Source organism: Podarcis raffonei, chromosome 5 (assembly GCF_027172205.1).
Source record: "Podarcis raffonei isolate rPodRaf1 chromosome 5, rPodRaf1.pri, whole genome shotgun sequence".
In the NCBI taxonomy this organism is placed as follows: Eukaryota; Metazoa; Chordata; class Lepidosauria; order Squamata; family Lacertidae; genus Podarcis; species Podarcis raffonei.
The window spans coordinates 78,818,613-78,844,641 of record NC_070606.1 but is presented as its reverse complement, the minus strand read 5'-3'; the positions used below and the strand labels follow the sequence as shown (position 1 = coordinate 78,844,641).

At 45.7% G+C, this 26,029-nt stretch overlaps 1 protein-coding gene across 16 annotated transcripts in view; it reads right to left on the bottom strand.

The window, feature by feature from the left end:
* Window positions 1-26,029, bottom strand: part of MBNL1 (muscleblind like splicing regulator 1) — a 179,194-nt gene that overhangs the window by 32,854 nt on the left and 120,311 nt on the right. For 11 of the 16 annotated variants that reach the window (XM_053390304.1, XM_053390305.1, XM_053390310.1 and 8 more), the window contains 3 exons: window positions 12,551-12,721; window positions 8,563-8,655; window positions 2,046-2,153 (listed from right to left, as the gene is read on the bottom strand). In XM_053390304.1, the coding sequence (XP_053246279.1) occupies window positions 2,046-2,153; window positions 8,563-8,655; window positions 12,551-12,721 (372 nt within the window). The remainder of the gene's footprint in view (window positions 1-2,045; window positions 2,154-8,562; window positions 8,656-12,550; window positions 12,722-26,029) is intronic. The other 5 variants (XM_053390306.1, XM_053390308.1, XM_053390309.1 and 2 more) reach the window with 2 other exon arrangements.

The following is a 26,029-nucleotide window of genomic DNA, read 5'->3' as shown; positions in this document are numbered from 1 at the left end:
GCACAGGAAGTAATGGGAGGGACACATGTAGAAAATACTGTTGGCTACCCAAGCCCAACCATAATGTGTAGTCCGCTGAATAAGCCTTAGAGGAGGAGGAGGAAAAAGAAACATGCTCCTAGACTTGGCTACATCCTTAGCATCCACCAAAAGCCACTGCTCAAGAATAAACAAAGAAGCATTCCTTGACAGTTACAGCGACTCTCCCCAGCCCTCCATCTCTGGCTGTCAGTGAAGCTTCAATGGACTAAAAGGCAAAGTGAGATTTGGAAGCGTTTGAGGTTTAGTAATCAAATAAAAAAGTGCAAGCAGGACTTGCAGGTAAAAATGGAAGTTTCCAATGGCCCAGGACAGCATATCAACAGCCTGACTAGCCTGGGCCAACAGCTGAAGGGATGCAAACACCTTGCAAAACCAGGAACCAGATGAGCTGTCAAAACACGCCTTCTCTATTTTCAGCCAAAGCTCTTGCAAATCTTCCCAGTTAGGAACTGGGAAGCACTGGTGCTTGTTCCATGGGCTGTAGCACCAGGATCTTAGGTTTTCCAAAGTGTGGCTGCCCATACCAGCACATCCAAGAAAGAAAGACTTGCACTAGCACAGCACAGCACTGTAAAAAATTAGACCCTAAAAATGAACTCAGTTTGATGGTGTGTCTGTGTGAACAAAAAGGGGAATTCAAGTTGTTTGCATAAACTGAAAAGCCAGCATTTCCAGTAATGCAGCATATGAAAGAAAACACTTACTGCCCATATTGACATCACTTCTCTTTCTCTGCACTGAGGAATATTTAATAATAATTTAAACAACATTTCCCTACGGTACACAGTCAGATGGATAGGGCACGATCAAGAAAGTTAGCGTGCTGCAAGAAACGCAGAGAAGAAATAGGAACTCATTCATTCCGGTTCCAATGTCTGCTGAGTCACTGTGTGCTTAGTGGCCAAATCGCTAGTTAAAATTCATGTCCTTGACTCCCTGGTGATAATGCAATGTCATCTTGCTTCATTTTGCATGGAGGCTGCTCCAGTATAAAGGATATTTTATTTTATTTTAAAAATTGATGCCTTGGTTGTAGCACAACCAGAAAGTCCTCCCTTTCTAAAAGAGAAATGCTGGTGGAGGAGACACAATGCCTAAACACTCTCTTCCTGGGTCCAGAGCAGTGTACATGTTTTATGCTTCTTTACTTAAGCCACCATTCCCAATATTCTTTGCCCAGGATTCTCAGGTTGGAAGCACACACCTGCGAGTTGGGCACTGAAGGAGAATTCCCCAACTCAGTCCGGCAGTGGTCTATGGTAGCAGTCAGTGCAATGCTATAGCTCAGGGGTGGGGGACCCTTTTCAGTCTGGGGGCTTCATTCCCTTCTGGGCAACCTTCTGGGCGTTGGATGGGATGGAGGCGTAAGTGGGTCGAGCAATCAATGGAAAGTTTACCTTTGGACAGTAGGGTAGCTTCAACACATCCCTTTGTACCCTCCATTCAGAGAAGCAAGAACAAGTTCCAAGGACACATTCTGGTCGGGGGGAAACATTCAAGGGGTTGGGGGTACAAGGCAGGGCCAGCCAGTGGTGCAACTGACCTGGGAAGAGTCCCAAGGACCAGAGAGAAGCTTGGAGGGTCACATTTAGCCCCTAGGCCTGCAGTTCCCTAACTCTACTATACATGCATGCTCAGAAGTAATCTCCATAGAGTTCAATGGGTCTTATTCCCAGGTGTGTATAGGACTGCAGCCTTATAAGACATCCCCCCCCCATTGGATCCATAGTAAACAAAGCAGCAGACCTAGGAGTCATCACAGTATGAGAGTTAGGATAAGGGGGCAGTCGCTAAACTTGCAGGCTGCAAATTCCTGTCGTCTAAAGACCTGGTGAAATGGAGACATTCATCCTGCAGGATAGTCAGCCCAATCTTGAACACTATCCCAGGATAACAAACTGCACACAAACCCCTAGGGTAATAGTGACTTCTGTTCCCAGATCTGGGACACACCTGTAACCGAAACATACATTTGGGGACACTTTTTTTTTTTTAATTGTTACCATATATTTGTATTGTGGTAGTGCTGCTGTTGCGACCCATCTTAGATCAGTCTGCGACCCGGTAGTGGGTCCCGACCCATCAGATGAAGACCATTGGTCTAGGGCTCTCTAAAGTACAGGAAGTAGAAAAATGGACAATTGTGATAACTCACGTAAACAAAGGAAGATTTCCTCTAAGGGTGCATAGCAAAACTGGGAGATTTAAAAAATTTGTTGTTGGGGGGGGGTTGGGGGGGAGTGGGGTGGTGATGTAAATACACCCTGGCCTTGTAAATTAAGTAGCTGGTGCCTATTTGAATCAAAATGTTTGCAAGCTAGGTCTTTTCAGAGCTCATTGCCACCTCTTCCCTCCCAGTTCAGTGGCAGTGAAATGGCTGCTGGGAAGCTGGCGCTGTGTCTCTATTCCACTGGGTAAACTGTTCCTGATGTGCTGACAAGCTTTAAGTGTCTGTGGCAGAAATATTTTAATATGAGAATATGTGGCCCTTATTGATTGGCTTTCTTTCCCAAAGCTTCATCTCCATGTGCACCTGAACTTTGAACTCATCTGTTCGATCTGCCTTATTATCTACCAAGATCCTATAAAAATCAATTCAGGGTCAAACCACATGCGCCATCATCAACATTTAATGTGCATGCTTTTTAATTCTTTAAATCTTAGCTGGGGGGAAGAAGTATTGGGTCCAAAGCATGCGAGGGGCGTTCACCCTGTTTAGGGAAGCTTTTAATGTTTAATAGACTATTGTATTTTAATATCCTGTTGGGAGGCGCCCAGCCAGATGGGCGGGGTATAAAAATAAATTATTATTATTATCATTATTATTATTATTATTCAAGATGCTACAAGGCTCAGAAAATAAACCAACCAATGGGTGCTTGCTTCCTGGGGCTAATCCCAGTTTCAGAAATTAAGTGGGAGGACCAGGGCAGTGGATGTCCACATCGTATCTTTTCCTCTTCATGTGATGGCCCCAGGACTGTTTGCCATCTGCCCAACTGATAGTTAAAGGATATGCACTTTAAATTCTTGCATGTGTTTCATGTAGCTTTGCCCTCAATGCATGCAAACAATCAGTGCTCCATGTGCTACTATGTGGCATTTTAGCTTAGTACGAAGACTATAAACAGCATTGCTATTGCAGCTGCTCCTTGTAGTAAGGCTATACTCTTTGAGTTGTTTTGCAGGAGGTGAAAAACTGTTAGAGCCCATGGATTTTATTATAGTAGGAAAGAACAGCCCCACCCATTCCACAATGAGTCATGTTGGAACGCATCGCGGCCTACGTGATTCAGGTTGAGAACATGACCTTTTCAACTTTCTAAAGCTATCTTCAGTGCTGCTGGACTTTAGGGCGCAAAGGTGTGGCCCTTCTCAGTTTACACTGCAGCCGATCTCAGATTCATCGGCTGCCACCTTAGAAAGCTGAGAGTAACCCAGAGCTAACTCAAATGAGCAGGAACCAAGTCCTTAATACATAAATAAATGCTAAAGAAAGAAACTCATGGAATACTCTGTACCATCTTGAATAAACAAGGTTGGAGCACTTATTTGAAGGCACCTCAACTTCAATATTTCCTCCCATGCAGAAAGCTTAAAGGTAAAGGGACCCCTGACCATTAGGTCCAGTCGTGGCCGACTCTTTAGGGTTGCGGTGCTCATCTCGCTTTATTGGCCGAGGGAGCCGGCGTACAGCTTCCGGCTCATGTGGTCAGCATGACTAAGCCGCTTCTGGCGAACCTGAGAAGCGCATGGAAACGCAGTTTACCTTCCCGCTGCAGTGATACCTATTTATCTACTTGCACTTGACGTGCTTTCAAACTGCTAGGTTGGCATAAGCTGGGACAGAGGAGCGGGAGCTCACCCCGTCATGTGGACTCAAACCGCCAACCTTCTGATCGGCAAGTCCTAGGCTCTGTGATTTAACCCACAGCGCCACCCGCATCCGTGTAGAAAGCTTACATGACCGCAAAGTCTAGAAGAAACTTTCATTGATGGGGCTTTCTTTCCATGTGGAGGAAAGTTTGCATGTAGGAGTGCTTTCAAAGGAGGACTCTCTCTATGTCCACCGTGATCATGAGTTCTTTATCTTAAATCAAAGTGGGGAATGGCAGAATGTTAGATGCATGGACCCTAGAGAAATGACCCAAGTAGGGGTCAGGCAGACTACAGGTGACCCAACTAAAGCCTACTTGCTATTAAAAGACACCTGAAGGCAGCCCTGCTTAGGGAAGTTTTTTAATGTTTAATGTTGTATTGTGTTTTTAATATTCAGTTGGGAGCTGCCCAGAGTGGCTGGGGAAATCCAGCCAGATGGGCGAGATATAATAATAATAATGAAATAATAAAATTTTATTTATATCCCGCCCTCCCCAGCTGAAGCCGGGCTCAGAGCGGCTAACAACAGTAAAATAATACAGCATTCTAAAATCAATTCATTATAAAATCATTATAAAATTAAATAATAAGTTATTGTTGTTGTCAGATGGGCGAGATATAAATAATAAGCTGCTGTTGTTAAAAATCCAGCTACTTAAAAGGCACAGCTAGATAGTTAACATGACCCTCTTACCTTCGTGGGGGATGGATATGGGGTTTTTTTTAGGGAACGGGTCTTGTAGCGCTTCTATTTGTTTCCCTTTTTGCTGGAATAATCCGAAATCAAAACGTGGAGCCTGCCACTGGACAGGGAAGTAGGTACTACTTCATCTCTCATAATAGCACCCCGACCCCTTTGTTTGGTCCCTGAAAACCTACAGCTTTCCTCCGACTAAGGAGGTGGGGTTAAAGAGCCAGACTCCATATTGGCTGAGTATCTCTTTCATGATTATTACAAATGTCAGAAACCCAAGAGGCAGGAAATGCTTCCAGAGACAGCAAGCAAGGCAAAAAAGCGAACAAGAGAAGCAGCTCAAGAGTGCAATATAGAAAACAGACACTTTGCAGAGACATCTAAGCAGCCTGGAACGGAAGGCGTGCCTTGCTGAATTTCTTTTCTAGTTTCTAGTGAGGTGTGGGGCTGTATGTGCTTCTAGGCACTGATGCCTCTTTCTCCTGGAACTTCCTTTATAGACAATGCATTCACACAACTGCACCCACATCCCCCAATGCAGCGCCAAAAATAATTTGATTCCTTTTGTGGAAAAGGGGAGGTGGACGAAAAGCCTTGACAAAAACAATAATTACTTTTCAGCATCGTCAAGGAGAAAGGGCAGAACGGCAAAAAGAAACGTAGGTATCTTATGAAAAACAATCGTACACCCATCTGTACTTTCTAAGCAGCCCTTGAATAGATAAAAATATTATTTACTGCATGAAGTCAAGCACAAACAATGGGAGATCCAGGGGTGCTGTTTGGATTGTAGGAGTATCTGGGTGCACCATAAGAGGCTGCAGATAACAGGGTCTGGATTATGAAATCTCTCCTACATCTGCACAGTAATAAAATCAAACTGCTGTGGCACCGAGAGCCTCGCTGGAAATACATCAGGAGCAAAATGTAAATTAAGCAGATTTTAATTGCATGCAGCCAACATGATTTGCATATTATTTTCAGTCGTGAGTCAGATACCAAGCTGTACATGGTGGACCTCCTGCATTTCTTCTGCGCCCTTGTACTTAAACTTGCAGCCACCCACAGATGAGAAAAGTAAGGAAAGGGTTTTCACTGTCAAATCGCTTTGGGATGTTGCAATTCATAAATGAAGCAAACAAGCTGGAAATAAACCAACTTTCTTATTTTGCAACCTTGAAAACATGAGGCTTGCTTTAAAAATGAAACTGAAAGGAGGAGGGGGGGATTCACGAGTTCCTAACATGTAACCTTTACACACGGACAACAGCTCTGACCGTAGAGGCAAGCGACCTTCCGAAGGAAATGCTAAGGTTTTGGAACGAGGAGAGAAGGATGTACCACATAAATAATTGATGCATTCCTCGGGCTATATATATATGGCACAAACTGTCTCGGCACATGACTTAAGATGTTAGGAGACGCATCGCTGCCCCTGCTCCACGTCGCTTTTGCCACTCACCCAGACCTGCCGACGGCAAGGAAAATCACGCCTCAGCCCGGTGCCCTGCCCTGCCTTGCGCCTCATTATCAAGGCTGGCATTGCCGCCCGTCTGGTGGGCTCCCTGACTTTGCTTCTGTGCCTCTTGCCCACCCACTCCTCTCTCCTTCTCTGGCAAAGGCAAAGAGCAGCAGCCACCGCAGCCGGCTGTAGCTCAGTGGTCCCAGGTCCCAGGTTCAATCTGCAGCATGGGAAAGGATGAAATCTGGGAGAGCTGCTGCCAGTCAGTGTAGACGAGCTAGGGGAACTAATGGTCTCTGACTTTGTATAAAACAGGATCCTATATTCCCTTTCCCTCTGGGTGGCAGTGAGGACCGGAGGTCAGAGGGAAAGTGATTAGGCAGAAGGGAGGTGCAGGGAGGAGGACCGCGGTTCCTATTTGCATGGAGAAGGCAAGGAGGGAGAACGGGGCTCTCTCTAGCCACCCTGTGGGCTGCAGAGCACCCATATGCAGCAATAGCCTCCTCTGCTCACCTGCTTGTGCTCCCCAAGTATGGTAAAGGTAAAAGTAAAGGGACCCCTGACCATTAGGTCCAGTCGTGGACAACTCTGGGGTTGCGGCGCTCATCTCGCTTTACTGGCCGAGGGAGCTGGCGTACAGCTTCTGGGTCATGTGGCCAGCATGACTAAGCCGCTTCTGGCAGCACATGGAAACGCCGTTTACCTTCCCGCCGGAGCGGCACCTATTTATCTACTTGCACTTTGACGTGCTTTCGAACTGCTATGTTGGCAGGAGCAGGGACCGAGCAACGGGAGCTCACCCTGTCGCGGGGATTCGAACCGCCGACCTTCTGATTGCCAAGTCCTAGACTCTGTGGTTTAACCCACAGTGTGTAGGACCCTGAATTTAGGCATGTCTGCAGAGGGACAAACACACAGCATAAGATGACCACGAAGGGATGCATTGCAACCCCCTGGCACTTTGCCATCGGTCATTCTCCTAATGGAAAGACCCAGAAACCAAGCTGGGGGGCTGCCATGCATCCCTTTGCGGTCATCATACAAACAGTTCTATCACTTGCTTTGGGAGCCAGTGTGGTGTAGCGGTTAGACTGCCGGACTAGGACCCGGGAGACCAGGGTTCAAATCCCTAGTTGGCCATGAAGCTGACTGGGTGACCTTGGGCCAGACGTTGTCTCTCAGCCTAACCTGCTTCAGAGGGTTGTTGTGGGCAAGAAATGAGGTAGTGGGCAGAGAACCATGTTTGCCACCTTGAGCTCCTTGGAGGAAAAGGTTGGGATATAAATAAAAACAACTGGCTTGCTAAATAAAATACAACGCTGTAGCTAAAAAGGAGGGAGGTATACCAGCCATCTGGGCACCTACTGGGGACAAAGCCGTTGCAAAAACAGGTCCAGGTGCTCTCTGTGGCACCAAAGGAGAGGTGACTTGCCCTCATCCCTGCCCAGGGCATGTGAGGCAGCGGTTAACACCCAGTCAGCCAGCACAGGACACCTGGAGCTCCCCTCCTGCCCACCTCCAATCCTCAAGATTTCCGGGAGAAGCCTTTGTTTTTGCTGCCTCCCCTCCATTCACCTCTGTTGAGATAGAAATCGTTCTGCTCCAACAACTCTCGTAAGTGAAAAGCAGCAGCCAACATGTCGCAGAAGCTGCGACTGGCTCTGAGGCCCCGACTGCCCTCTTGCTGCTTTCACGCCAGGGCGCGGAGTCCCGACTGAATGCCGCTGAAGCTTTGCAGTCAAACGCAGATGCAGGGAGACTGGTGTTAAAACATCACCCCCTTGCTAAAACAGGGACTTTGCCAACAGAAAGCCAGCTTCCCTCTCAACAGCCCTGTTAATGCAGCAAGTGGAGGGGGGGTGGAATTTAAACCAGCCTCTCGCTGAATCTAAGACTTTGCCTTCTGTCCATTTTCAGTGCTTTTGCTACCTAAAGGCCATACCTCCTTTCTCCCACTGATAGATTTTAAATAAATGTTCAGGGCTTGGCCTTTAAGGACTTTGCTTCCCAGATTCTGTCATTATTTTTCCCCGTATTCTGCATTTGTGTTTCAAGGTGCTGTCTAATTTCCTCCTCTCGGTTGGCATTGTACTGTTGTTGTTTTTTACTCTGCTGTTCAACCATGTTGGCATCTGCTAAGGCTGACTCGGACTCTCCAGACTCTGTCCTTTAAACCGATCTCGTCATTCTATTCCTTCTTCTGAAATTTTTGCATGTTGAACTTTCTAAGCAATTTTCATATGGATTGAATTTTCAGATCCTGGGCAACTCTGAGCATTATATCAAAGGTGACCCCCCCACCCCCTTAATGTTGGCTTTGCAGTGAACTGTTCTAAGACAAATCAATCATCATAGCTAGAAATGCTGGCTCTTTGTCACGATATGAATGCACATTAAACCCGTCAGTATGAGCAACTAACATTCTAATTGGCAAGAAAACCCTCACAAAGCAGAAAGAAAACCCAAAATCATAATATTTTCTCACCTTTAGTGTTTGGTATTGATAAATGGAATCAGTGTCGATGAAATATGGAGATCCCTCCCCCCCTCTTTTTTGGAATGTCTGAGGCATATGGTTCTATGAAAAAATAATAACAGTATCGAGTTAACTAATTAAAACAATTAAACTAAGTCATCAACAGCCATATTCGGTAAAATAGTAAAGATAAATGACCGATACTTTAGATCTAAAAAGTGACGGAAAGTTATAACTGTGCAATAAAACAACAGTACCATTTCTTGAGCGCAGGTATAAATCAAAGGTTACATAAAATGCTCTGATGACAAGGAAAATATTGTGCAGACCTTTTTATTTGGATTAGCAGTTATGCAAGTCAATACAAACCATGGGAACAGAGAAAAAGAACTGTGGGAGGGTTGGACTCAGCCCCGCTTTCTATAGGTTGCTAATCTTTTCTCTATACTTTAAAAGTGCCCTGGTTGCTTTTTCGTGACTGCCTGGATCTGACGTTTCATAGCCAAGTGACGTCAGCCGCCGAAAAGTGTGTATTTGCTTACACACACTTGCACCTTGCAAGCAGCTTGCATGCGATTCCGGGGTCACTTCCAGATGACCTGTTTGCTGAGCATTTGCTCTGATTTGTTTGCAGGGAGGGTTATGAGTAAGCAATGGTTCTCACCACTTTCCTGATTTCAAAAAGTCAGGTTTCTTTTGTTTGTTTTTTGATAAATGGGTTTGTAGCGCTAGAAGACCAAATCCACTTTAATTGCACAAATCCACTGTAATTGCCATTAGGCTCTTGAATCGCTCTTGCAAAACAGCAGCAGCTTGGAAGTGGCCTTAGCTTACTCCCCGGGACCCCCTCCTTTTTAAAAAAAAAAAGCATTTTGCAGCAATTTGCATTGTCCAGGGAAGGGAAGTCTACGACCCTCCAGATGTCCAGCGGAAGTAGATCCCAAATGTTGTGGCAAAACTCCACAATGAGAGCTGGACTCCAAAAACACCTGAAGGAGTACAGATCGCCCACCCCTGGAATAATCTACAACCAATGCTTTATGTCTGTAAGAATTTTAGCAGAAATGTAAGACAAAGTTATGCAGGAGCTTTGGACAAGGAATCATTACCAAGTTTTAAAATACTGTTGTGCATTTTGCTTGGATTTTTTTGTAAACCACCCTGGGGTTTTGTTGCTTGCAACCAAGCAGTATATATATTTTATGAAATAAAATTACAGTGGTACCTTGAGTTACAAACGCCTCAGGTTACAAATGCTTCAGGTTACAAACTCTGCTAACCTGGAAGAGTTACCTCGGGTTGAGAACTTTGCCCCAGGATGAGAACAGAATTCATGTGCTGGCGGCGCGGCGGCAGCAAGAGGCCCCATTAGCGAAAGCACACCTCTAGTTAAGAACGGTTTCAGGTTAAGAACGGACCTCCAGAACGGATTAAGTTTGTAACTAGAGGTACCACTGTAATACTGCAAGGTAACATCCATCCACCCAACAGTAGTCCTATGCTCAATATCCAATTATACTTTTAAACTTCAAAATAATGCCATGGTTGTCATTAAGGTAACTTGGGTAGTGATTCTACATTAAGCAGTTTTATATATGACAACACGTCCTATCCAGATTTCCATATTTCTTTATATGATGGGCTGAGGAGGCTTTTCAATCCTGCTCTCTGCTGCAATGTAAACAATATGGAGGTGGGCTTGTGGGCTGAGCGGCAGAGCACATTTGGGCTGCCCCAGTGACAACCCCCCACATCTCCTCTCTCGGGTAGGAGGGCTAGGAGAAACCACTTCCCAAGACCTTGGAGAGAGCCTGCCAGTCAAAACAGGGCAGTTTTGGACCAGGTGGACCAAGGATCTACTTCTGCATAAGGTGTACATTTGTACATTCAAATTTTGCGGTGTGTGGGAATCTCACTATAGAAACGCCACGATGAGATGATCTCCAGTTAACTACAACCTTTAGTTAACTAAACACTCTCTTTACAGACAACACTATTTTCAGGCTGTGCACATGTTGGCAAAATTTGGCAAATCCAAACATGGTCCATTTTATTATCAATCAGACTGTGCTGCAGTCACAGTGCAGATTTCTGTTAGGTTCTCTTTATTATCACTTTAAGGAAAACATGATTCAGTTTACTGGTACTGCCCCAGCTAATTTGTTGATCCTGCAATTATTATTATTATTATTATTATTATTATTATTATTATTATTCACAGAGGACTAAAACCAGGCTTTCAGATTTGTCTCTTAAGCTGACTGCACTGCTGCCTCTTTGTGAGAATTCAGTGCTGGAAAACATGAAGCATTTATCGCTTGGCCCACAAATCAGATAAATTGAGGGTACTTAAACTGAAACTGGTTTGTGGGTGAGAGCTCCAGATAGTTATTTTCTACCCGTTCCCCCCCCCCAATGTCTGATAGCTCAATCTCATACATGTTTATTCAGAAGTGAATTGCACTGTGCACAGCGGTAAATGTGCAGCGCACTGCAGGCTTCCTAAAGCTCAGTGGGCCTGAAAGCATTTTCAAGGTGGAGCTGTTAAAACTTATGATCTCTAAGTCACACCAGCCAACAAAGAGAAGATTATGAGCTGACATCAGCGTATGGGACTGAAATGAAACAGGAAATTGGGGAATCACCCTCCCCAAATACCCTCTTCCCAAAGGAAGAGGTAGCGCTATGGATTAGAACCTGTCACTTGAGAAGTTGCCCCTTGACAAGCATGGGGGCTGCAAATTGCAACACTGACTCTCCAACTGTGGCCTCTGCCCTTGTTAATTGATGTTCAAAGCCCAAGATGTACAATATGGCACCATGGTGGTTAGATGGTAGCTATGCTCTTTATCTCTTCTTCTGCCTGGGGAAGTGCTGTAGCTCAGTGTCAGAGCATCTACTTTGCATGCAGAAGGTCCCAGGTTCAATCTTTTGGCATCTCCTGGACAGCCGCTGCCAGTTAGTGTAGACAGCACTAAGCTACATGGGCCAGTGGTCTGACTCAGTATGAGGCAGCTTCTCATGTGGATCCTGGCCTTGGTCCTGTATACCTGAAGGAGCGTCTCCACCCTCATCGTTCTGCCTGGACACTGAGATCCAGTGCCGAGGGCCTTCTGGCGGTTCCCTCATTGCAAGAAGCAAAGTTACAGGGAACCAGGCAGAGGGCCTTCTTGGTAGTGGCGCCCGCCCTGTGGAACGCCCTCCCATCAGATGTCAAAGAGAAAAACCTGACATTTAGAAGACATCTGAAGGCAGCCCTGTTTAGGGAAGTTCTTAATAACTGATGTTTTAATGTATTTTTAACCTTCTGTTGGAAACCGCCAGAGTGGCTGAGGAGACCCAGCCGGATGGGCGGGGGAGAAATAATATATTAAAATTATTATTATTATTATTATCATGTTCCTGTGCTTGCAGAGCAAGACAGCATGGCATTCCACCACGAGAAAAATCAGTGGCGGAGTTATAGAGGTTTAGGATCTTCTCAAAAGATGCTGTGTTTCAGGTGTGTGAGAAATTAGTTCCTCTGTTCCCTCTGTGCAAACCACTGGGAGGGTTATCTTGAGTAACTGAGGTTGAACCTGCTTGGAGATACAGCTGTTTGAAGTTCAGGGGCTCAGTTTTGATGAACCCATAGAGCTACGTGCCAAAAACACATCACACCAAGCGGGCAGGGCCCACAGCTGCAGAAGGTGGGCAAGGTAGGTCTTCGAGCTGACCCAGTTAACTCTCCAGATATTGTGGACACCAGCTCCCACCACCGATGAGGCTGGGGATGATGGGAGCTGTCATTCGTAGTATCTGGAGGGGACCAGCTTGGCTAGCCTGGCTCTCCATATTGCAGATGCACCACCCTGAAGTCTGGGTGAGCGATTGCGTCTATCAGCTAATTTAACCTATACTGAGTGCACACGACTGCATCTACAACTGGCAGAAAGTAAGACTAGAGCACAGACAGTGCACTGGGACACAAGAGAAGAACGGTCCAAACGATGCTCACCACTGGTTGTAACGGGGCACCAGGCATCATGGCATTGGCTAGTTGCATCTGCTGGGCCAGCATGGCCATGTTCTTCTGCTGAATCAGGTTATTGCGTCCATTGATCTCCAACTGTGTTTTTAAGTGTGGCGGTGGGTGAAGGTATTTGCAATTCTCCCTTGAGCATCGTCCCTGGAACACAGCAAAAGAGAAGAAGACGAATTAGACTTGTCTGCTATTGATTAATACATTTAATTATTCCGGGTGAGCTATTTTGAGGCACAAAAACAGCTGGAGGAACCTGGGGCCCTTCAGACGTTCTTGAACTCCAAACCACGTCAGCCTCAGCCAGCATGGCCAGTGGTCAGAGATGATTTAGGCAGTAGTTCGATGACCTAAGAAGGGTCAGAGGTTCCTCACCTCTGCCTCAAAGTGCTGCTTTCCAGCACACTTTTTTAAATAAAAAAAGAGCAGCCATATACCACAACGAACTGAGCACAATTCCCAGATGTCAACATCACCATGGAAAACAACCTAACATTGGCGTACAACCAGCAACTGTAATTGCTATATGTACCGCCACCATCTGGGAGAAATAGGGCAGATCATGTCAGATGTCCAGTTGAATCATTTTCTACTAGATGAAATGAATCTGTTTAAAAAGAAGGAGAAGATCACCACGTTCCTACTATGATTTAAGGCTGCACCACTGTGGTGCATCCTGAAGATGCCTAGGACATTCCAAACAAACAGTATGTGCCTCTACTACTCAGCCACAGCCCTTCTTAAATAAATGGGTATATTTGTACAGACATAGTAAAACTTAGATTTGGTGTGCTGCCTCTCAAAGCTACTTCCTAATAATGCTGGTGACAAGACTTCATGGAAAGGTAAGGGAGAAAACATCTTCCGAAACACACTGAAGTAATGTCAAATTTGGATTCCTTCTAAGGCAGGCATGGCCAAACTTGGCCCTCCAGATGTTGTGGGACCACAACTCCCATCATCCCTGACAACTGGTCCTGTTAGCTACGGAGGATGGGAGTTGTAGTCCCAAAACAGCTGGAAGGCCAAGTTTGGCCATGCCTGTGCTAAGTCCTAGGCAATACCCTTGTCTTTTAACAGATTAGGTCAATACACAACAAGGCCTCAGCATGCACAACTAGGAGAAGGACAACAGCCCAAATTTTTCAGTGGCACATAGCACTGAGTGTTGTTCATGTGCAGATTTTGTCTGAATTAAAAGGACGGTGCCCAGGGCACTGCAGAGAATGATGAAACCTTGAGTAATATTAGCAGCAGCAATTAGCCATTGACTCTCTTGAGTTTAAACATGACACTGCCAAAGAAAATCCCCTACCCACAAGCACAAGTTTCAGGTTTAAATTTAACCGCTCTTCTGGGTAATGCCTTTCTTTCATTAACGAAATAAGGTATTTTTCTCATTCAGCTAAGAACAACGCCTTAGAACAGAATGTCCAAGTCCCACCTCCCATTCCGAAAACCTTTCAGAGAAAAAAAATTAAAATAGAACAACATATGACGGATAAAAATGAATTGTATACAGAACCTTCCGTCGAATTTAATGGTCAGTTTCATACCTTCCATTTATTGTAACAAGATCGTCTCTGTAACTCTATATGTCACTGATCCTATTCTCTGTGACCTTTCTAAGGATATAGCAGAGCAGAACGGCTTGTATGGCCCAATCCTGCACAAAGAATTATTGAACCTCATGGGGCTTGCTTCCCCAGTGGGCTGCACAAACCCCATTCTTAATTTTACAAACCCTACAGTATTCAACAAGACTCAGTCCCAGATAAGAATTCACGTCAGTGTAGTCTAAAGCAGATGTCATGTCACAATTGTCAATAATTTTCTGGAGACCACACGCTAGATACTGCCCAATGCAAAATGAAGAGAAACGTCCCAACTCCTGAAGGCTGCTATGCTTCTATGGGCTGAGGCCTGACTGACCCATACTGAACCCGGGGTGGGGGGGTGGGGTTGTCACATCAAAATGGGTGTGGCCAGAGTGCAAAAGTGGGCGTGGACAATCACCTTTTTTAAAAAAGCATATATTTGGTCCTTCACTGCCCAAACTGGGGGTCACAGAGACATTTGGGCATAAGGGGGGGGGGTTTCTGAGACAATGATCAGTATGTACATGTATGGGTGCGCATATATAAGTGTGTGCGCATGTGGTGGGTGAAATTCAGAATCATACTTTTCCCATCGTTCTGCCAGTGGAAGCATCCCGGCTTTCCAGGTAGAATGATAACCTACACACTGTTGTGGGGGTTCTTCCAATACCACTCCTGAGCCAATTTCAGTGGGCAAGGGTTTTTGGGGGGTTGGGGGGAGGCAGCCCCACTGGACAAATGAAAGTTCTGTGCCCAGGGCTTCCATGGAGGGGGCTGGTTAAGTGGGCCTCACTCCATAGTTTCAAAAGAATTTAAACAGATAAATTCTGTGGGGCCTTGGCGGGAACGCAAAACCCTTTGCCATTCAAGCAGAAGAGTGGGCTGGGATGAGTCAGTAAAAGGAGAGAGAGAGAGAAAATGCGCAAGGAGGAAATATTGATGTAATGTAATGTGTAACATCGCCTATTCCATACTGATACCACCCTTCAGTGTTACAGTTCTGCCCCTGTCTGCCCCATGGTCTCCTTCATTTCCACGGCAGGCACAGACAGATTGCAGATTGGCTGAGCTCAGGTCCCTATTTGACTTGTGGGGATTGACTGAGCTGAATGAACACATCTGGTCCCTGAAACAGGCCCTCTTCAGACGCACTCTCATCTTGAAAAACAGCAATTAGTCAACAAAATTAATGTTTCCAATGATCACGGTTAAATGTATAACGGTAGAGTCTATTCTCCCAGGGACACGCGAAAAACAAAGATATAAAGAGGCACAAATTTCTTCTTGGCAGAACAAATGGCTTAATCTGAAAGGTTCCAATTCCCTTCTTTTCCGTAGTAATCAATCCAAAAAGCAGCCGTGGCAGTGAAAAACAGAACCTTAATTTAAGCAAAGGGCTGCTTGCATCAAGCTTTGCTTTGCTCTCCCCACCGCCTTTTCTTAAAAAGAACAAATTAATGCAGTACAACATGCCCTTATGTTGTACTTTTGCACAGAAAGCTACAAAGCTTCTCCTTGTTATAGGTCTGCCAGTGATCCCACCCAAAGCTCTCTTGTGTCAGTGTATATGATTTATTTCAACCCATCTGCCTCTGCTCTCAGCAGCCAAGCACACATGACTCTCATTTCTGCAGCTAGCCAGTTGGCATTTGCATAACACAGTATGTTTGATGACGGGATTTTACATAATTCTCGAGATCTTGTTGGGGGTTAAGCAGCAGCAGTAGAACAGTCAATCAAACCGACTGACTATGCCGATATGCCTTTCAAAACACATTCTCACCATTACATTGGAAACCCCAGTCTGGATCAACCCAAGGCCGTGAAATGTGTCAAATATGGAGGAGGTTTATCTAACATCATAGAAGAAATACAGAATGGCCACAGCATATTGAGGCAGAGAATGCGGGAAGTCAATAGGCACTGCACTTAAAATAAAAAGCAGACTTTCTGTTTAGGGTTGAATGTGGGACGCAGGTGGCACTGTAGGTTAAACCACAGAGCCTAGGACTTGCCGACCAGAAGGTCGGCGGTTCGAATCCCCGTGACGGGGTGAACTCCCATTGTCTGGTCCCTGCTCCTGCCAACCTTGCAGTTCGAAAGCATGTCAAAGTGCAAGTAGATAAATAGGTACCACTCCGGCAGGAAGGTAAACGGCATTTCCGTGCGCTGCTCTGGTTCGCCAGAAGCAGCTTGGTCATGCTGGCCACATGACCCGGAAGCTGTACGCCGGCTCCCTCGGCCAATAAAGCGAGATGAGCGCCGCAACCCCAGAGTCGGTCATGACTGGACCTAATGGTCAGGGGCCCCTTTACCTTTTATGCAGCGTGGGGGGGGGAGTGTACCAGACGTTGAGCTAAACAGGCTTAGTGTGTGCAAAATGGGAAACCTGAATTAGCAGGTGAATGAAGCAATTAACTTTTCAACAACAGAATTTACTGTAGAGTTCTACAGATAGTCATTTCTCTACTTTGAGAACCATGAGAAGAACCTGCTGAGGGACCTTCTGATCAGAAAGCCCAAGAGGCTCAAAAACAGTGAGTCAGATAAACAAGGCCAAGGGAACTTAAGAACATAAGAGCCCTGGATTAGACCAAAGACCCATCAATTCTAGTATCCTAGATCAAAGAGGGGCTGTAGCTCCTTGGTAGAGCATCTGCTTTGCATACGAACAGTCCCTGGCATTTAGACTCCAGTTTGAAACCTTGGAGACCCTACGACTAGTCAGTGTAGGCATACTAACCTAGGTTGGCCAGTGTTCCAGTTCAATATAAGGCAGTTTCCTATGTTCCTAACCTGTTCTTCACAGTGGCTGACTAGATGTCTGAAAAGTCCCCACACAAGTGCAATAGCCCTCTCCCAATACGGCTCACTAACAGCTGATCCTGAAAGTATTCATAGAATTGTAGAATTGGAAGAGATCTCAAGGGTAATCTAATCCAACCCTCTGAAATACAGGAATCTCAACCAAAGCATCCATGACAGATGGCCATCTAATATCTGCTTCAAAACCTCCAGTGAAGAAACAGCCCGCCACCTTCCGAGAGAGTCCATTCCACTGCTGGACAGCTCTTGCCGTCAGAAAGTTCTTCCACAGCCATAAAGACTAAGAGCCCTCCATGAATTTCTTCACATGTGTGAATTCACTGGGCAGCAAAAGAGCACTATAGAAGCAGCAGGGACAGAAGGGGAATGATGGCGGATCAGAGAGAGGAGGCGTCTGAGAAGGACCCCCCAAGTTATCAGACAACCAATCACATCAGCACCAGAGAGTTTATATATCACCAGGGCTATTATGCAACCCTGAAATATATATATTTAATGTAAACGACCCTAAGAGACCAAACACAATTTCCTTGCCAGGTCAACTCACACATGCACACTTTTAAACCTAATGCATTTTCATGCATTCGTACTAACAATTACTCATGACGGTTTGTTGTCAGTGTGCGGGTGCGTGTTTAAGCCCATTTTCCACCCCCCATGTGTACCGTTAGCCTATTTAAATCAATGCAGATCTCTGGCAGAGAATGCAGCTCCTCTAGAATTCATCCACTTTGGCACAAAATCTATGCGATTCCTGCAGTGTCTCTCCAGTGGCAATAAAAAAAATGGCCTAATTAGCTAAATATATCATCTAAATAAGACAGGAACAAATATACAAGTTGATCCCAGGGAGATAGGATACAGTCTGGACCGGTAAACTAAAATAATCTCCTTTCAGCATGAAACTCATTAAAAAAGTTGGTTGGATGAAAGATAGTCCACACCTGGTGCTGATTCTCTGTTTCTATAAGATACAACAGCCCTATCAGGGCACTGCACTCATGGTTAGCACCAAGACGCAAGCCAGAAGTGATACCATGATGAGTAGCCCCTCCTTCTGGCATCCACATCTGTAATGCAAATGTCTGGAGCGAGGGGGGCTAGCCTGTACACATATAGAGTTCCATGCAGTTATGGAGCTCTGATTGTTCAGAGTTACAGAACCAAGTGGAAACTTTTATGTGCAACCGCTGAGGATCAGTGCACTGCTTGATAGCAAAGCTGGTTAGAGTGCGGTGTTGATAGTGCCAAGTTGCAAGTTTGATCCCCGTAAGGGACAGCTGCGTTTTCCTGCACTGCAGGGGGTTGGACTAGATGATTCACAGCATTCCATGATCACTGCAGATGGTGACAGCAGTCACGAAATTAAAAGATGCCTGCTTCTTGGGAGAAAAGCAATGACAAACCTGGACAGCATCTTAAAAAGCAGAGACATCACCTTGCCGACAAAGGTCCGTATGGTTAAAGCTATGGTTTTCCCAGTAGTGATGTATGGAAGTGAGAGCTGGACCATAAAGAAGGCTGATCGCTGAAGAACTGATGCTTTTGAATTATGGTGCTGGAGGAGACTCTTGAGAGTCCCATGGACTGCAAGAAGATCAAACCGATCCATTCTGAAGGAAATCATCCCTGAGTGCTCACTGGAAGGACAGATCCTGAAGCTGAGGCTCCAATACTTTGGCCACCTCATGAGAAGAGAAGACTCCCTGGAAAAGACCCTGATGTTGGGAAAGATGGAGGGCACAAGGAGAAGGGGACGACAGAGGACAAGATGGTTGAACAGTGTTCTCATGAGTTTAACATGAGTTTGACCAAACTGCGGGAGGCAGTGGAAGACCGGAGTGCCTGGGGTCCATGGGGTCACAAAGAGTCGGACACGACTAAATGACTAAACAACAACAATGAAAATCACAAAAAATAGGGGGAAGGAGTAACTTTCAGCAGTGTTTTTGCTTTCCACCACTGGAGGGCGCTCTAGGCCCATCTGAAGACACCTCTCCAGCCATAAAGGAGTGAATCATATGTGCAAGTCTGGATTCTATGCATGGTCCCCAGGAGGAGGGGCTACTTGGTGAGGAAGAGGAACCTGCAGCTCTCCAGGTGCTGCCAGGGTCATAACTCCCATTATTCCTGACCATCGGACCATGGCTGCCCGGGACTGGTAGAAGTTCGGAATCCAACAACAACTGGAGGGGTGCAGGTTCCCCATAACTGACCATAGGTTACAGCTGCATAATAGCTGATGAACGAACAGTTGGAATCCAGGTATGTGTGTCGCCAACTGAGATTTGCAGAATTTGACACGTTCCACTTTTATGTATGGAGATCAATTTCTTCTCCTGAGCATCTTACACATATGCAATGGGTGGCTACTTAGACCACACACTGAGGCTGGCGGGGGGTGCTCTGAGTCAACATAAACTGGACGGAGCTTGGGAACCTGAGAACAGTGGCCCTTCAGGCCAGAAAAGTTTGCACGAGCCTTGAAAAAGCAAGTACCTTTGCAGCTTTCTGATTCAAGGTGTTTGGAATTCACAGGGAGGTTGGAGTGTGGGGGTAACACCCTTCTGAAGAATATGCATTAACCGGTTTTGAGCTTTTTCCTAGAATTCAGCACCACCCCACAATTACTCCAGTGAATGCAAAACCTACCCAAAGCTAAGCACTTTCAGACCAAGCGCACTGTTGATTTCTCTCTTTCGACCTCAGGTGATTCAAACTTCCCCAATGAAATCAGTGTGATTTACCGGTAACTTTACCTGGAACTTATATGCCCTTTCTGCATTGTAAAACATGGCTAAATATGCCAGCTGTAAGTTTTAGGTCCACAAACGCACACACTTTCTAGGTCTCCTAAGAACAACAGGACTGGGCAGAGGACATTTGCCACCAACGAACAATGGACCAATCTGTCAATTTCAGTTTCTCCCATTTTTTTCTACTTCACTCCATTTGGCATCAGTATGCAAACTTTTCTACAAAGAAAAAAGAACACACGAAAATTTGTGTGCATTCTTGTGTGCTTTTCTCCCAATATGTGCAATTTTACATGCATTTTCACTTAATGGAATCAATTTGAATATACAGTGGTACCTCGGGTTAAGTACTTAATTCATTCCGGAGGTCCGTTCTTAACCTGAAACTATTCTTAACCTGAAGCACCACTTTAGCTAATGGGGCCTCCCACTGCTGCCGCGCCGCCGGAGCACAATTTCTGTTCTCATCCTGAAGCAAAGTTCTTAACCCGAGGTACTACTTCAGGGTTAACAGAGTCTGTAACCTAAAGCGTATGTAACCTGAAGCGTATGTAAGCCGAGGTACCACTGTACTATTTTCGCTAATCTATGTGCTTGTGTGCACGCTTAGCCCCAATATTGTAGTGCCAAACTGGGAGAAATTCTGGAGGCTAGCTGAATTTCAGTTTGCTCCTTGTGTGAATTAAGTAGGTTCTGCAAAAATGTGCACTGAACCAATTTATCCCACATCCCTACCGCCAACGTCCACCCCTGTGAAAGAATCTTACTATTGTGTTACTACTACCTTTCAGTTTTCAGTTATTGTCATTGGAGCCTGTTGTCGATACATGAATACTGCAGGTAGGCAAGTACGTAAAAATGTACACATACAATTTCAGGAGCAGTACAGAGTAGGGTAAACACTGGGGGAAACTATGCAGCAACAGAGATCGACTGGCATAATCATATGACTGGATAACAGCAGCCAGAGTACTCAAAACATCACATGATGTGCAATATTTGCAGAAGGAAAGTATCAATTAGAGAGGCCTGTTACTTTCCCCACACTTAGATATAACCATCAAAGAACCATCAGCAACAAAACCCCTCCTGCGCTCATACTGGTTCTGCTAGTAAAGGTAAAGGTACCCCTGCCCGTACGGGCCAGTCTTGCCAGACTCTAGGGTTGTGCGCTCATCTCACTCTATAGGCCGGGAGCCAGCGCTGTCCGCAGACACTTCCGGGTCACGTGGCCAGCGTGACAAGCTGCATCTGGTGAGCCAGCGCAGCACACGGAACGCCGTTTACCTTCCCGCTAGTAAGTGGTCCCTATTTATCTACTTGCACCCGGGGGTGCTTTCGAACTGCTAGGTTGGCAGGCGCTGGGACCGAAAGACGGGAACGCACCCCGCCGCGGGGATTCGAACCGCCGACCTGACGATCGGCAAGTCCTAGGCGCTGAGGTTTTACCCACAGCGCCACCCATGTCCCACTGGTTCTGCTGGGCTTTTGCAATTATAACTTTTCTGTGCTAAAGGATCTGAAAAGACTGCCCCAGATCTCCACGTCATGCAACGGGTTCTGTTCAAAGGGCTTGAACTCTACAGATGCTGGGATCTGCCGTGGGAGCCATGGAAAGAGGAAACCCAGAGGTAGCTTCCAGGTTCTGAATCTGCCACGCATGCCATTCTAAACCAGACTTCCTCAACCTGGTTCCCCCTCCAGAGGCTTTGGGTTGCAATTGCCATTAGACTCAGCCAGAAGATTCAATGGTCAGGGGTGATGGGAGAGGTTGCCTTCTTGTACTGGCTCCAGGTGGAGGAAAGGCAGCTCCAAACAGTATACTCATCTAAGTAGCTAAAATCCTCACACTATTTTTGGGCGGATTCAGGCAGCAACCATTTTGCACATGCCCCATTGGCGCATGGCCGCTAATGCGCAGGTCCTTTCGGACCCGGAGGAGGGCAAAAGGTGGGTGGTGGGGGTGGAGCGGCTTATTGTCTGCTCTGCCAACGCACACAGGAACCCCCCACTTGAAATGGTCACCACCTGTATAGCTATAATACCCATCTCTATCAGTGAATAAAAGTACTGGCGATGTGTGCGGAGATACATTTATTTGCTTTCCTCCTATTTCTTAACCAACTCCCCATCCATTTGGAAAGCCCCCCAGGTGTTTCAGCAACAAATCGGCAAAAATGTATTAGCAGCACTTCGGAACACATAACATAATCAGGTCTATAAATAAAACGCCCGCATGCAAAAGCAGCGTCGGCAACAAAGTGCTTGTCTAAATAAATGTTTTAACTCGGTTTTGTTTTGGATTTTAAAATTGTGTAAGGGTGGGGTCTGGTGGGCCTTCCAAGAGAAAGTGTGTCTATTGAAGGGAAGGTGACTGGAGGAAAGGCAGTAGAGATTCTATTTCACAGCCATAATTTCCATACAAGACTATATATATATATAAAGGTAAAGGTAAAGGTACCCCTGCCCTTACGGGCCAGTCGTGTCCGACTCTAGGGTTGTGCGCCCATCTCACTTAAGAGACCGGGGGCCAGCGCTGTCCGGAGACACTTCCGGGTCGTGTGGCCAGCATGACAAAGCTGCATCTGGCGAGGCAGCGCAGCGCACGGAAACGCCGTTTACCTTCCCACCAGTAAGCGGTCCCTATTTATCTACTTGCACCCGGGGGTGCTTTCGAACTGCTAGGTTGGCAGGCGCTGGGACCGAAAGACGGGAGCGCACCCTGCCGCGGGGATTCGAACCACTGACCTTTCGATCGGCAAGTCCTAGGCACTGAGGCTTTTACCCACAGCGCCACCTGCGTCCATATATCATCATTCTGTTTACAGAACAGGGACAACCCAGCAAAGGTGTCAACAATTAGAAAAGGAGAGGAATCTCACACATAATGCCTCACATTTTTCTGAGGTGTCTTCCATCCAGAGGGAGGAGCAGAGCAATAGGGAAGGAGAATCAGTGAAAAACTGCACCCCCTGAAACTTATTATTATTTTTTAAATTTGTACGCCACCCCCTCACCTGAAGATCACAGGGCAGTTCGCCACATAAAAATACAGAACGAAAACACAAAATAAACCAAAAACAAACCAATAACATTCCCCCTACCACAAACACATTTAGAAAGCTGTAGAATGCTCATCAGCCAAAGGCTTGGGTAAAGATAAATGTTTTACCTGGCGCATAAAGATATTTAATGAAGGTGCCAGGAGAGCCTCCTGTTCTTAACCTGAGGTACCACTTTAGCTAATGGGGCCTCCTGCTGCCACCGCGCCGCTACCGCACGATTTATGTTCTCATCCTGAAGCAAAGTTCTTAACCCGAGGTACTATTTCTGGGTTAGCGGAGTCTGTAACCTGAAGCGTCTGCAACCCAAGGTACCACTGTAGTCTAAACTAATCCATGGATCACTGGATCCAGTCCACTGAAACTGTTCTAGCTTCACTCACATTTTCTCCTGGAAGGCACTTTTAATTCCAATTTGACTCTTGCTTTGATGAAATCTGGATACAATGGGGGTGGGGGTGGAATACGTATCACTATACCGATGCATTTCAAGCAACCTTGCGCATCCCTCAGACGACCTTCTTCAAAAAGCAGCTAGCCTTCAGTGTTCAGTTTAATACAGACCAGAAGAGCAGGGTTTGAGTGGCAAATCTATTATGCAGTGCATTATTCTAGAAAAGGGAAGATAGGGGGGCAGGGTTGGAAAGGAAGAGCATCTTATTTTAAGTAAAGCAGCTGCAAAAATAAAAAATCTCCCCCCTATCCCAGCACATTTAAATTCCACCTTTATATTACATTAATTAAAATATAATTGGAATTACACATGGCAATCTAGAATCTGGATGACAAAAATAATATAAAGGAAGTGCAGAATTTGTTAAGAAGGAAAAAGCTGCTGTGGTCTAATGGATGGCATTCTATTTTTATCCTGCAGAGAAGCTATCACACTGCAGGTGTATTAGCAAGTTAACATTTCTCTTTGGGCTGCAGCCACTGCAGAGAGACGCAAGTGGCCCCCAAACCTCAGCTGTGTCACGTAGGCAGGTTTTTATTATTATTATTACAGAACATAATATAGTTCTGGAGTCGTTAAAATCCCCAAAGATTTGCTGCTTGACCTTGTTGGTTTATAGGTTTCAACCTTGACTTTTAATAATGCAGTGGTTTGGTTTTGCTTTTTTTTAGTTGTTGTTTTATTTTGCAACGAACAAGTAAATCAAATGCAAATAAGAATTTATTTATTTTTAAATGTCTTAATTCTCCAACATATCAATCGATTTTTTTAAAAGGTTACAAATACATTGTTTGTTGTTGTTTGCCAACAGTTTAGAAGTAAAGCACTCAGTCAAGCAAGGTGAAATGAATGTTTTGTTCTATGGAACTCCAATAAGTAAGCTTAAACGGGAAAAGGAATAAACATATACAGTGGACCCTCTAGTTATGAACCGCTCTGGATATGTAACTTTAGGGTTACTAACGCGGCAAACCTGGAAGTGTATACTTCCAGGTTTTGCTGTGTGCGTGCGCAGAAGCGCTTAATCGCGCCACATGTATGCGCAGAAGCGGCGCCTCTGCCTATGGACTTTTTGGGTTCCGGACGGACCCCCGGAACGAATTTAGTTCATATCCGGAGGGTCCACTGTCCTTAAAAGGATATAATGCGTAGAGTGGAAATATATGGGTTGTTGTTGTTGTTGTTTAGTCGTGTCCGACTCTTTGTGACCCCATGGACCAGAGCACGCCAGGCACTCCTGTCTTCCACTGCCTCCTGCAGTTTGGTCAAACTCATGCTGGTAGCTTCAAGAACACTATCCAACCATCTCGTCCTCTGTCGTCCCCTTCTCCTTATGCCCTCCATCTTTCCCAACATCAGGGTCTTTTCCAGGGAGTCTTCTCTTCTCATGAGGTGGCCAAAGTATTGGCGCCTCAGCTTCAGGATCTGTCCTTCCAGTAATATATGGGTAGGGGTCCCCAATTCAGAGCTGAGAAGCACCCTAACACCCTCAGAGATATACCCTCAATACCCCTGTGAAACTCCCTACTGCCTTGTCCCTCCTCCCAGGGGACCGCAGCAGTTGCAAGGAAGAAGAAAGAAGGATATGTTTATCTTTCTCCTTTTACTTCCTCTTCCTAAGTGGGACAAAGAGGAAATACAGAAGAAGCAGAATACCTAATTGCTACTGCCAGTAAGCTAAACAAGCAGGTCCCATCTAATGTAAATTGGCCCATGTGTTTCAGAAGTGGCTATTGAAAAATCTGTTGGCTGTTTAGAATTATGTTTATGTGCTTTGCTTTCAGAAAGGCATTCATAGAATTGATCTGGAGAAGATCAAGAGGAGCTCCATTTTGTGCTATAAGGCTTGATTCCCACCCGCCACTACAGCCCTCTTCAAGGGTTGACACTCCCCATCCCTGGAATGGCAGGAGATGGAGCACAGAGAGTTGCAGTGGGAAAGGTAAATGGGGAGAATTTGGCAGTTCTCCTTTGTGCGGAAGCGCTTTTCTGTTTGTAGAAGCCATCTTTGAATCCAAGCTGTATACAGTCATACCTCGGGTTACAGACGCTTCAGGTTACGTGTTTTCAGGTTATGGATGCGTCGAAACCCGAAAGTACCGGAATGGGTTACTTCCGGGTTTTGGTGCTTGCGCATGTGCAGAAGCGCTAAATCGCGCTTTGTGCATGCGCAGAAGTGCCGAATCGCGACCCGCGCGTGCACAGACGCAGCGCTGTGGGTTGCAAACGTGCCTCCCGCACGGATCACGTTCGCAACCCGAGCGTCCACTGTATTTCTCACACTGGCACGCAACCCGAGGTAGAAATTTTTTAAAAATTACCCTTAGATTCAACCGGCCTGCATTATTTTATGATCTGCTTGTTTCATAAACCTGATAAGACTGCTTGATTGTGGGGGGGACAAGACACACACCTCAAAGTGGTTTACAAAAATGATAATAGTATTATCACTAAAAAAATTACAACCATAATTTAAAACATACGGAAAGTTTAAAGCATAATAGAATACAGTGGTACCTCGGGTTAAGTACTTAATCTGTTCCGGAGGTCCGTACTTAACCTGAAACTGTTCTTAACCTGAAGCACCACTTTAGCTAATGGGGCCTCCTGCTGCCGCCGCGCCGCAGGAACCCAATTTCTGTTCTTATCCTGAAGCAAAGTTCTTAACATGAAGCACTATTTCTGGGTTAGCGGAGTGCGTAACCTGAAGCGTATGTAACCTGAAGTGTATGTAACCTGAGGTACCACTGTACACTAAA